The sequence below is a fragment of the Cibotium barometz genome, chromosome 37 (genome assembly GCF_041138505.1).
Source record: "Cibotium barometz isolate CiBa-2024 chromosome 37, ASM4113850v1, whole genome shotgun sequence".
In the NCBI taxonomy this organism is placed as follows: Eukaryota; Viridiplantae; Streptophyta; class Polypodiopsida; order Cyatheales; family Cibotiaceae; genus Cibotium; species Cibotium barometz.
Genome location: NC_141082.1, coordinates 46,166,285 through 46,179,379, shown reverse-complemented (window position 1 = coordinate 46,179,379; position 13,095 = coordinate 46,166,285). Strand labels below are relative to the sequence as shown.

Below are 13,095 nucleotides of genomic sequence, written 5' to 3'. Positions count from 1 at the left end.
CTTATTTGTGTAGGGTATCTAGATGGGGAGGACTCTATTTGTTCTTAAGCTCTTATTTGTGTAGGGTATCTAGATGGGGAGGACTCTATTTGTTCTTTTAAGATAGTCATCCCCTAGGTTTCTAAGATATTCCGGTACCTTGTTTCCCAGGTGGGGGGTAGCTGTCTCGCAGTGGGGGTGCTACTGCTTATGTTGACCTATGAGGGGGTGACTGGTCGGGGAGCTCTCTATTACGTACCTAAGCCTCTTATGTAGGTTGCACACTGCAGACTGTTGGGCATGGCTCTAGGGAAGAAGTTGGAGTCTCCTCTTCTATCTGAGCTTGGCAATCCTGACCAATTATTGGGCTGCCAAGAGCCTTTCCTTTTCCTCAATGGGATTAGGGTATTTAGCAATCTTTTAAGGGAACTGGTTATAGTGTCAACCCGTTTTTAAACTCAGGTGACTGAATGTAGCATATGTTCCTCCTCTGACAAAGTGGTTCATTCATGTGTGGTCATGTCATCTTCTGAACCACTCTTGATAGCTATTCAGTTATCCCCTTTCTCAAGCGTCTAGTTGCTCGTGCTTGTTTCAGGGACATTCTTTGAAGATAAGACCTTTGCGTGTCCTTGGTGTCACGAGGTTGATGCCTCTATTGCAGCATGAGTTGTGGTCCTCTGTCTGTTCTGCAATCTGGTCACGGCGTTGAGAGGGACCATATGGATGAAGCCATCTCTTACACTCGGCAAGTTAATGCTAGTGCTGGGATTAGCTTCAGGAGCTTTTCCTCTTGCCCTTGGTCTCAGCAGACAATCTTTATACATGTGGTCTATCCCACACCCAACGCATAAAGGGGTTCAAGCGAAAGCTCGTACAAAGGTACTTGCCATTCCTTTCTTGATTGGACACTCAGCCACTCGGTGAGGGCCTGCACAATGGTGGCATTGCATGGGTGAGCGTTTAGCCATTGTATTCATGTCTCGGCCCTGTGGAATTGGGTTGGGTATAAGTATACTGGGAACATCTGGTTGCCATCCATCATGTAGTGGCTTAGAATTTGGGAGGGTGGACTATTTAGCTCTAGAGGTTCATAGGTAGGACTTTTAGGAACTTCCCCCTTGTCCCATTCTTCAAAAACTTTTGCCAGGTTAGCTGACGAAGAGGTGTCTCATGTTGCAACAACAGAGGTTGAGGTGGGAGAACTAGGGGTGGTAAGGGATTTTTGGGTACTCGAATAATTCCTCTTTGGGTCACTTGGCCTAGTTTAGTTATGTTATGAGCACAGGTGCTACCAATGCCGTGGCGGTTGCCTTAGGTTTGCAAGAAGCAGGGCATAAAATAGAGCACGAGCTTGAGCGGCCCTTTGCTGATACCAGTTTGTGATTTCATGATTGCCCCATCTTTGGAAATATGTGAAATAAAGGGTGGGATGGGGTCACAAAGATGTGGACACTTCGTGCTCGTATGGTTAGCATGACAAATTCGGCACCATACTAGCTCCATCTTCGGATAGAGATGGGGTTGGCCAACCCTATCCCGGCTTGGCCGGTTCTCTAATGTTGGTTCATTTTATGCATTAATGCAGCGGGCCAAGTGCTCAACTTGTTGTCCAAAGGTGGACTCCTTGCTCTTTCGATCAGATCTGGTTCTAGTGGTGTGTGTAACTTTGTGTGCATGCATAGTCCTATGTGTATGCATATGCATATGCATATGTAAGTGTAGGACTATGTGCATGTATGCTTGCATGTGTCTATACATGTACGTGTATGTGAGTGTGCATGAGCACATGCGAATGTGTGTGCGCATGTATGTGAGAGTACGTGTGCATCTACGTCTATGTATGCAAGTTTGTGTATGTGCATCACGTGCACGTGTGTGGGATACACACACACGTGCATGTGGGTGATTGGATGTGTGTCGATTCTATATGCACCCATGTGTGTGTGTGACTGTGTGTGCATGCGTAGTCATGTGTATGTGCATGTGCATATCCAAGCACACAAGTATGTGCATGTATGCTTGCTTGTGTCTATGCGTGTACGTGTATGTGAGTGTGTAGCATGAGTGCATGGGAGTGTGTGTACGCGTGTACGTGAGTGTGTGCATCTATGTCTGTGTGTGTGGATACATGTGCGTATGTGTATGTGTGCATGTATGTAGAATTTTTGTTATGAAAAAACACTTTTCAAAAATAGAAATGGTTATTGCTTCCACATTTTTCTTTCATTGGAGGCTCGTACGAGATGTGTGGTGAGGTGTACTCACTTATTATATCCTCAAATAGATGCTTCTTATATATAATGTTTGGGTGTTCTATTTTTAAATAATGATAGAGAGAAAGAGAGATACGTCTTCATCATATAAGTGACCTCCCTACAGCAGCATTGTTGCCTCTTTACACTAAAATTTGAACTTGAAATGAGAATAAAGCTTGTCCTTCACTCTTTTAACTCTCTCTTCTAATATGTGGTAAAATATGATGGCCACAAAGTGACACGTGGGTAAATGATATGGCAAGGACAAGGATAGTGGAAATAATAGTCTAAAGATAGTAGAGTGTGATATAGTTCAAAGAAAGAGTACTTGCAGTTGTTTTTAAAAAAAACAACAGCTAAAAAATATGTCATTTTTGAGAACATATCCATGGGTGTGTGATCATGTAACTGGTTGGGGTGGCATGCGGACACCTGTCACCAGGGTGTGTGTACAGTGCAAGCATAGATGTAGAAACCTTTTTATATATAAAAAAACAAACAGCCCTTTGATTCAGCCCATTATCCAGTTCATGAGAATTAGAGGCAGCCACCCTGACCATACATTTAGACACCTCCCAAAAAAAAAGAAGAAAAGCTTGAACAGGTATAGGCTTGATATTTAGCCCATTATCCATAACTTTAAACGCCATGAAACAACAGCGTTGAAACTGTGATGTGATCGGTCGTGATCCACCCACCTTAAATGCGTCCGTCGGTGGTGACAAAAACAGTGAAGGAGTGCAGGAATAAGCAGGCTATCTCGTGGAGAGGTCATCATCGGCTTCCAAACGAGACCTCTTGCTGGAATATTGGGGCTGGTGAAGAAGCACAGGGCTGCAGCATTTTGGGCAAGTGGGGCTCCTCTTCCTCAGCAAGACGTACATGAGGCAGTTGGGGCACATAGCAGTAGACATGGTGGACTCCTTTAACAGAGATACTGTGTTGATAGTCGAGTTATCATCAGCAGTAGAACTAGGGGTAGTTGGACGCCGAGTTTGTGGCCACTTCCAATTTTGGAGCGTGCTTTGTTTTACATTGGAGGAGGAAGACAGAGTCGAGAGCTTGCTTGATTCGTTTGAAGGTTTGCTCGCCGGATGTATTTTCTCGTCTGTCAATTTGAGGTCCAAGTCCAAGCACTTCACCATAGGAGAGCCTGCTGGCTCACCATCAGCTTTAGTACCAAGCTTTGCAAAAGCTGGCGTACTTGTGTACAGGCTCTTTCTGCTGTTGATGGCTTCATGATGAATGCTCATCTTCAAGACCTCAGCTACTGTTCTACTTGAAGTGTTCGCGGGCGCGTCATAAGAGCCCACATTGAACTCGGGCTTCTTCTTGATGAAGATTCTGCCAGACTGCACGGCGGCAGGAAGACATATAGGCGTTTTAGAGCCCGGCAAGAGCAAGTATTTGCAAGCTACACGGTGAGGAGCGTTATGCCCGTGTGTGTGTGTGTGTGTGAGAGAGAGAGAGAGAGAGAGAGAGAGAGAGAGCATACCTCGAGATCCAAGCACCTCTCCCATCCTAAAGGGAGCGGTAATTTGATGTTGTGGTTTTGTAGCAGAGTGACATAAGTGCTTTTGCTCCTATAACTACTTGTGGCTGTGGATTCCATGATGAGTTGTGGCAAGCGAGACGAGTCTTGATCACCCCCCCAGCGCTCCATAGCAGCTGCAGAAGAAGAAGAAGAAGAAGAAGAAACAGCAGCAGTGGCCAGAGGCAAAAGCTGGGGCATCTTGCTATTGCTAGAGCGCAGCTTGTCGCTTGGTCTTTCCATGTTTTTGGCAGCCATAATATTTGCTAAATTAGAAGAGAATTTGAGAGAAGGAACGATTGGGAGAAGCAAAGCACCTTATTTTGAATAGACGACGATGATCAGCACAATCATGATTAAGAAGGCGTCACACAAGTAATACACTGAGAAAATCCTCTCCAGTGATCATGATCTCACGATCTAATTGATGAGACACAAGCCATTAATTCGTTTCTAGTGATCACTGATATCATCCGCTGCTCATCTAAAATCACGATTAGTAAAGCTAGAAAACTCGCAACAATCGACTGTGCAGGTTGAGGGCGTGATCTACACAAACTTCAAATTAGCACAAGGAGAACCGAGGAGCCAGCAGGCGATTTTAAGGGATTCAACAGGGTGCGAAACAGTAAACGCAGTCGACGCTCGAGAAGGCACGCATTGAATGTGTATTGTGATTGCAAATCAATGAGGACCTTGCTTTCACGACACCCCTCCTTCCTCAGTGGCCAGTCCTCTTCAACGTTCACATGCATGCGGCACACGTCGACGATTATAAAACCCAATGAGCCGTAACTTGTTACACTACGTGTAGGCACTAAAAAGCATCCATACACTTAGGTTATAATTAGCCTCGAGTCCTTATTGTAAGCAGTTTTCATATACAAAAGTTTTCTCTCAACGTATCCTAACGTATCCTAAAAACTTGCTTTCCTTATTGTAAGCAGTTTTCATCCAAAAGTTTTCTCTCAACGTATCCTAAAAACCTGCTTTCCTCAAAATTTTGTAGGTTTCTTTTCTAGAATTTGCAGATTTTGGGCTAATTTAAACTAAAGTACCCTAGAGTCTGAAGAATTTTTAAAATGAAAAGATAAAGCTTGCAAGTAATTAAAATGCAAAATAGTACAAGGTCCATTGCATATAGGAGCACTTACTGTAGGGTAAGGGGGCGAATAAAAGGACGGCCCCAAAGCACTGCCATTTCCCTTGTGATGTGAGGAAAAGGAAATATGACATTGAATCTAATATGCTTAAAATCATGATAAGGTGTCTTGGGGCTTGTGTTTCCACATATTGTGAATCAAAAATTTCAAAAGTCACCATGGGGATGCCATTGAAGAAAAAAAAACTAAGCATTTATTATATTATGTTTCCATGACCCACTAAGTGTTGTAAAGGGGCTCAAATTAATAGCCTAATAAGTATTTCTCTAGGATGTGATTTCAAAAGTTACAAGTCCGTTGAAAATGAATAATCAAAGCGTTTATTATATTATATTTCAATGACCCACAAATAAAGTAGGCTAAAACCATGGTTATGATGTTTCTAGTGTTTCACTTTCTAGCTATCGACGGGTGGATAAATGGTTACAAATTTGGAAGAAGAAAAATACAATGATAGATATGTAGCTTTAACACAGCATGGATGAGCATGTTATTGATTTAAGCTGGCACATCATGGCTGGTGGAGACAATATTGATGGCAAAGGAGCACACAATTGGAGTCACACAAGCATGTTTATGCATTTGTACACACGCACAAAGACAAGCAAGCATGCTTATAGAACACACATGTAGGCACGTGGGCATCCATACAAAATTCTATAAACATTAATGCACATGATTATATTTCATATTAATGTAGCCATAAATTTGATATTTTTATATAATATTACATTTAATACATAATCTAAATATTAGACACTGCTTCTCTTTATAAAATATATATATTTATAGATATTATAAATTTGATTACTTAAGTGTATTGATATCAATGACTACTAAAGATAGGCCTACAACAAACATATCACTTGTTTTCTTCTCTATGACGAATATAGTGCTAAGTTTTGAGCACTTTGTTCATGTGAGCTCAAGTTAATAATTGCCTTTTTATTTCAATTCAAACACCTAACGAGGTTAATCCAAATGGAACCATCATAAAATAAAATTGAGTTTATGTATTTTAAGGATATGTAACATATTATTTTACCATCAAACAAGGAATGTGATTATACATCTCATTTAATTCCTTCTTTTATGAATATGAGATTGTTTTCAATGATAATATTAGCAAATTTACAAAATTCCCAATTTTGAATATATTTAATATTGCCTAGTTTATAAGATAATATATTTAAGTTTTAGTATAAGCATTATCCTTAAGAGAAAAGTTCCAAAGTAAATTAGATTTCTAAATTCAATGACCTCTCACAATTTTTAAACACCCAAAGTATGTGTATTTCTCCTAGGCTGTGAATATTGTTTGATGTCATCAACTTATATAGTGGACGAGCCTTAAATTATCAACTAGGAGGACTAGAGCATCTTCCTTTTTAATATAATTTCCCTTCTAAACATATGATGTGGATTTCGGGAGCCCATTGGGTGGGTTAATGTGAAGAGGCTCTAACTTTCACAAAAGTGAAAACTCTATCCACCAATTTTGTATTTAAAATGTGTAATAAATGGTTTATATATTCCAAGAATAATCTTTGTAGTCGTAGTTGTAGTGAAAGAATGATAATATTAGCCTTATGTGATTTGTATCAAAATTTAATATCAATGTATTGAAGGATTATAGTCTTGAGACGATGCAAGCTATTACCCTTTTTAAATGGCTGACATAAATGTGATAGTTGATGGAAAAGGGAATCAAAGACCATTACTCTTTCTCTTTCTAAATTATTGTGTATGTGTTGTGCATGTTCATCATCACATGTTTGAAATTGGGGGCAATCAAAGCCCATTACTCTTTCTCTTTCTAATTTGTTTATGTATTGTTCATGTGCATCATCACATCACTACACAAGAGAATCATTGTTTTTTGACGCTTAGTTTCCACGCCTGGTCGCGTCGTCGATATGTGCATCGAAATATGCCTGGAAAAAGGCTTCAAAATAACAATCGAAATATGCGTGGAAAAAGTCGTCAGAATAAGCGTCGAAATAACAGTCGAAATTTTTCTTTTTCAAAAATTTAAATTTATATATAATACTTGCTAGTTCCCATCTTGGGGTGTGTTTTAGCCTTCTCTTTCTACCTCTTTGCAAGCATATGTGTCTATGAGAGAGAGAGAGAGAGAGAGAGAGAGATGATCAGAGAGAAAGAGATAGATAAAGAGAGAAAGAGAGAGAGGGGGGGAGTTGAGGGAGAGAGGAGGGTATAACTTCCATCACGCTCTTTGAAGGAGAAAAAATGCTAGCTCCTCCTCCTCATCACTAAGGTGCAATTAAGAAAGTGCTTTATTTTACAATGAAATTAAAGTTCATCATCAACTTGCTCGTCCTCAGCGAGATCCATGGCTCCAAATAAATCTATTTCTAGAAATACTCCATCATTGTTATCAATTGGTGGAACCGGTTGTCTTGTAGTAGTAGAAGGTAATTCATACATGTCATCATCCTCTTCTAGCTCTAGCAGGAGAGCTGTCGATGCAACATGATCATACTCAGCTTGAATCTCTTCTTCTTCTGGATTATCTCTAGTGTTTGTTTCTCGTTCAAGATGCATTTGCTCAATGAGTACACCTTCATCTGATCCTAATCTCGTGTGAGCCTCACCTACTTCCTCAACTAGTATATCTTCTTCTTGTTCTTATTCTTGTTGTTGTTCAATAGGTGCTAGTGGTGTATGCTCAACCATCACATGATCTAAGGGGAGTTCCTTAGCATCAGGCAAACAGTCAACTGCTATTTTTACCTCTTCAAATATTTGTTTTCCACGTGGATTTATTCGAATCACAAACAACCATTTATGATTTGTCGGGTCTTCCACAAAGATGACTTGCTCACAGTAGTGCTCTAGTAGCACAAATGTGTCCCTTTGGTTAGTCCATATCTTTGTGTGGTCTACTTGAAGAAATCCACACTTGTCTTTACGTACAGCTCCTTGCAGCCCTTGAGTTACCAACTTGAACCATTTCACATCAAAAATGAACATATCAAACTTTCTGAAGCCAACCTTGATAATATCTTGGATTGTTCCACAATAATCTAGCATGCCTACTTGAGTATTGTCATCACTTGCACTTGAACGAATTTCTTGCATGAAATTAGCCTTCACACAACAATCAAATGTTGTTCTCTTTTTATCTATTCCTTCTACTCGTCGAAAGTGACGTTTGCGTGACAAACTTGCCCCAAACTTATGATACTGCAAGCACAATAAATAAGTACTTTTATTATATAAATTCACAAAAGTACAACATAAAAGACAATGCATAGATATCTCTAACTCACATACATGGAAATCACAACCATACGCAAGCTCCTCCTCCTCATCACTTATTGATTCACCATGGCATTTAGCTTATAGTATGGTTTGCTTGAGCCATTTATTAGAAGAAAAGTCTAAAAGAAGTGCAAGTTATGTTGGGTACGGTAGTGTGTGGGTTGTTTGACTCCTTCGAAAACTCAAACAAACTTGGTCCCTTTAAGCCTTCACAAAGTTATATCTCTCGATCCATTTCTGCATAGCATGTGAGTTTAAGATGCAAAATTTATTGATCTTCTCACGCAATGCTACATCCATTATTCTCACAAGGCCTTTCCCTTGTGGCTCTTCCCCAAACCAGTCGATCATCTTCTTCTTATGTCCATAATCTTGGCATATCGAGATCAGACAACGTACTGAGAAATTCAGTTATATATACAAGTGATTCTTGAACAAGCCATCCCGCTGCCGCCATACTACCTTCAGGACGAGCTCTTTGATGAACAAATCTTTTAAGTGTCTTCATAAATCTCTCCAAGGAAAACCTCCATCAGCTATGGACAACCCCAGCCACACCAACTTCATCAACCACATGAACTAGAAAGTGCAATTGAATGGTTAAAATACTTGTTGGAAAGTATGTCTCAACCATTATAACAACCTCGATGGAGTTTAATCATGCTACTTCCAATGTGACTCTACTAATCTCTTTCCCTTGATATCCAACGTCCCAGTGCACCAATTTTATAAATTGTTGCTCTAATGTCATTATTGAGGCAATCCTTGATGGCTATAGGAAGCACGAATTGCAAGAATTTGTGCCAATTAAGTCTCTTCAAGCCACTAAGCTAATCATCCTTTGTTAATGCTCCCTTCAAGCAATGCATGCATCCTGTAGGGATACGAAACTCACTAATGCGCTTCTTTACATGCCATTTCTCATCCTTTGTCATGACCCAAGGTGCTTTTGGTAGCTTCACCTTTCCATCTGTTGTATTTTTTGGGCCCATAAGTGGTGCATGCGTTGAACACCTTGTAAATCATCTCATTGTGCCTTGCTCTCCTTTGCTCTTGTGATGGTTTTCCAAAGCACCTCGGCTATATTCTTGAAAATGTGCATTGGGTCAAGAAGATGGTTCACTAGAAGGTCATTCCAGTATGGAAGTTAATGGAAAATAGATAGACGCTTCATTCCTGAAGGTGTATAGGTTGGATCCAGATCCTATAAGATCCTCCGATCACTACTCTTCCATATGCGAGGAGACCTCCCTAGAAATCTCTCAAGAAAAGGATGGTCCACTGGGAGATACTTCTTGTTGCCCTCGTATACTATCTTCTTCATAGACTTTAAGTATCGAGCCTCAAGTTGCGGCCCATATAATGGACATCCATTATACCCTCACACGGAAATCCCTGTAGAACATAAAAAAAGATATTAGCACGTAAGTTTGGATGACAATCATGACTTAACATGATATGTTAACAAGCTACAGTATTACCTGAGCACTCTCCATAGCTAGGCTAATCATGCATAGTCCACATAAGTATTCCTCTCAATGTTAGCGCACGTTGTCCAAACCTCTTGGAAATATCATGAGCTTCAATGCCCTTTCATAGAACACGAAGCTCCTCAACTAAAGGGGCTAAATACACATCCATGTTCTTCACCTTGTACTTTCCAGGAACTATCAAAGACAATAAAAGATGCCCTTTTTTTATCGCTAGCCATGGTGGAAGATAATAGTTAACTAGAGAGGGTTCATGCACTGTGGTCTTTTGCTCATACGGTGAGCAAACGATCATAGAATTGAGATCCAACTGGAGCGTTTCAACCGCGATAGCGAGCCCTACAAGATGACGTCCAAGATGACCCCTTCTCGAAAACGTCAGAATATTGTCGGGAGGAGCCTGCAACAACGAGATTAGAGAAGATGCTCCTGATGCGGCTCCAACCCTCAGTTTACAAGCTCCTCAAGGAAATGGTGGCCAGGTTAGCTTGGTTATCTTTTAAAGAATAAGTTTTTTTTAATATTAGTGTTAATAAATGTGTATCTTTTTCTTTTAAAATAATGACATAAAATTGTATGAAGTTACGAATTGTGTGATGCTGTATTCAATAAATTGCATTGAAATTGTTATCTAAAGAGTGCAAGTTTTTCTGGCTTCGACGCTAACTCCATTCCGTGCTTGTGTAGCCGGGCGGTGACATCGTTAGCAAAGCCCGAGAATGGCCCAAGGTATCCCTCATACCATTGGGAGAATAAGGTTTGCCGATTGAGGCGAGAGATTATGATGCTGCCTAGTTCTGAGGGCCCACACTAGTGTGGTGTGAATAAGCCCACCCTAGTGTGCTGCAGACATCCCTCTGAGGGGCGGGAGGATCGAGCGATGGAGCCTGAGAGGGCGACAGGCCGGTTTGTTTGAGCCCTTGCCAGTGGGGCCGACGATGAGGTGTATGGTCCCGTAGGGTTTTTCCCAGCATGTAGAGGCTGGAAGGCCGAATTCTAGATCATCGACAGTATAAAGGAAAAGAATAAGAGAGCCGGTTTGGCTTGTATGGAATTGATTCATGTATAAACTTTTTTTTTATAAATCTTGTCTTTGGCATTATTGTACTGTGGAAAAAGACTGTTTTAACAAACCTTGTGAAAAGGGCCTTAACTAAGGAGCATGTTTATTTATGTCAAACGGTGTGGTAGGATTAATTAGAAAACAAATTGACGCGTGAGTAGGGTGGAAAGTGGGAGGATGAAATGCCCTGACGGCACCATCCTACGGATGGGTGGACCCGATTAGTTGGGTAGCTTTCCAACAGATTAAGTGAAAGCCCTATGCTAGTTAAATAGGTTCTTGGGCAACTCTATCCTAGAAGACTAGGCCAGTGGCTGTGCCTTGCATGGATGAGGAAAAAGGTGTTACCTCTAGAAATCAAGTCTAGTAGTTGTCCAATTTATGATCAATTACCCTATGGGTGATTTGATTTTTAGAAGATCACGCTCCCCCTGCAGGAGGATAGGACTAGGTCTTACCTATGAATCATATCCTTGAATCTCTACATGGTCAAGGTGTCGATGAATAGGAAATTTTCTCCAAGTTAAGACTTAGTGGACTATCTTAAGTGTTTCCCCTATTTTAGAAGGGAGGAACCTTACAATTGGTATCAGAGCCGATCTTAGCTCCTAGAAATTGCCATTTAAGGACTTTTTTGCAATGAATGTTTTACTTAACATAATGCTATTTAATAAAAATATCCTACTAAAACAAACAAGTTGAATTGATGTTTGAATGATTGTAGGAAGAGGAAGATGCCTACTCGAAGTTTCTAGTTTTCCAATGCATCTTCGAGACTGCTAGTCACTCAAATTTTGAGTTCCGTGACACCATGGTGCAGATACTAGAGAAGATGTCCCTCCCTCATTTCTCTCGTATTGAAAGAGGATGGGGTAGAGATTTTTGGAGTCGTGGGTGGAGATATTGCTTCATCCGAGTAGATCGAATTGAGAATCGTACCACCGACCTAAAGCGGATTCGTTGGATTGAAAAGTTAAAGATGATCCATTTATTTTGGTTCGTTGGTACCCCCCCAGGGCCGACACCTCTGTGACTATAGATGGGATTCACATACCTCAAGATCGCTGGGTGTATGACCAAGTGATGCAAGTCTTACCTGCTGACAGAGTAGCTATGTTGGGACCTACCCCAAACAGAGTCTACCACCCTTACCACCATCAATTTTTAGAGTCTTAGAAACTACAGCAGAACCCCCATATTTCACCTATGTGGACCGCTCTACCCTTATGTCATAGTCAAGCCTAGGAACTTCCCTTGATGGCAAATAAGACTAATTATATTAGTCTCAGATCTTTGTAGTAAAACTCATCCTTGTAAATATTTAGAAAAAAAATGATTTCATTGTTTTACTCTCCAAAATAAGCGTTGTGCAAATATGAATCTTGTAATCTTAAAATTATTTTTACAATGATGGCCATGACGATCACCCTCCACTTCCCAATGTGCTTTACACTGATATCCAGGAGAAGAAGATCTTGCTCAAGCGAATGCAACCTCCCTCCTTTAAAGGAGAAGGTTCAAAGATTGAGAAGGATGAAGTTTGGATTGAACCGATGGACAATTATTTCTCTGCCGTTGGTACTGGAGTAGCAAATCAATCTATGCTTGCGCGGTTTCACCTCATCGGAGATGCTAAACTTTGGTGGAAACAGTGGTGCCGTGACAAGGGAGTCACCGAGCATTCTCAAACGTGGGAAGATATCAAGCAGGCCATGAAGGAAAGATATCTTCCCCCATCCCATGAATCCATAAAGATGAATGAGTTTTTTTGTCTTAGGCTGTGCAGCTTAACTCTTGAGGACTACTATTCCAAATTTATCACTCTTCGGAAGTATGCCCCAGCTATGACTACTTCCCAGAAGCAAGTGGCTTGTTTCTGCCTTGAAGCAATGAGGCCAAGCTCATTACAGGATGCTCTCATACGAGAAAAGCCCGAATTGAGGACTGACAAACCTAAGCCTCAAAAGAGATCTTACCCTGAGGCAAAATTTCCATCCACTTATCACGGTAAGCCATTTCAGCTTTTGATTGATTGTGGTAGTACCCATTCATTTCTATCTCCTAGGTGTTTGCAAAAATTAAACTTGGGTCAAAAAATAGCTAGAAGAATGATTGTAGAGTTAGCCAGTGGGAAAGAAGTAGTATCTCGCCACTCTATAGGAAACCTTGATTTTGAGCTGGGTAATGAGGGAACTCATGGCCACTTTAGAGTCTTACCACCATTAGGAATTTATGATGGAATCCTTGTTGGGATGGATTGGTTAATTGCAAACAAAGCTAGCATTCATTGTAACCAGGGGAGTATCACTTTTGAAAATGCGCATGG

The 13,095-nt window shown here is 40.7% G+C and overlaps 1 protein-coding gene across 2 annotated transcripts; it reads right to left on the bottom strand.

Annotated features, from left to right (window-relative positions):
• Positions 1–2,704: 2,704 nt before the first annotated feature.
• Positions 2,705–4,538, bottom strand: LOC147617320 (uncharacterized). Of its 2 annotated transcripts, XM_086776968.1 has the most exons (3): positions 4,086–4,453; positions 3,733–3,905; positions 2,705–3,589 (listed from the first exon to the last, which is right to left on the bottom strand). In XM_086776968.1, the coding sequence occupies exons 2-3, from the start codon at positions 3,898–3,900 to the stop codon at positions 2,993–2,995; spliced, it is 765 nt and encodes a 254-aa protein (XP_086633094.1). In that variant the 5' UTR covers positions 3,901–3,905; positions 4,086–4,453; the 3' UTR covers positions 2,705–2,992. The 2 variants fall into 2 exon arrangements, with proteins under 2 accessions (XP_086633094.1, XP_086633093.1); XM_086776967.1 differs by having other exon boundaries at positions 3,733–4,538.
• Positions 4,539–13,095: the final 8,557 nt, after the last annotated feature.

What these genes read in the sequence shown, in the direction of transcription:
- LOC147617320 (XM_086776967.1), bottom strand. Translation starts at nt 4,026, where the DNA reads ATGGCTGCCAAAAACATGGAAAGACCAAGCGACAAGCTGCGCTCTAGC. An exon ending in AGAGGTGCTTGGATCTCGAG is followed by an intron (nt 3,590 to 3,732) that starts GTATGCTCTCTC and finishes GCCGCCGTGCAG; the next exon opens with TCTGGCAGAATCTTCATCAA.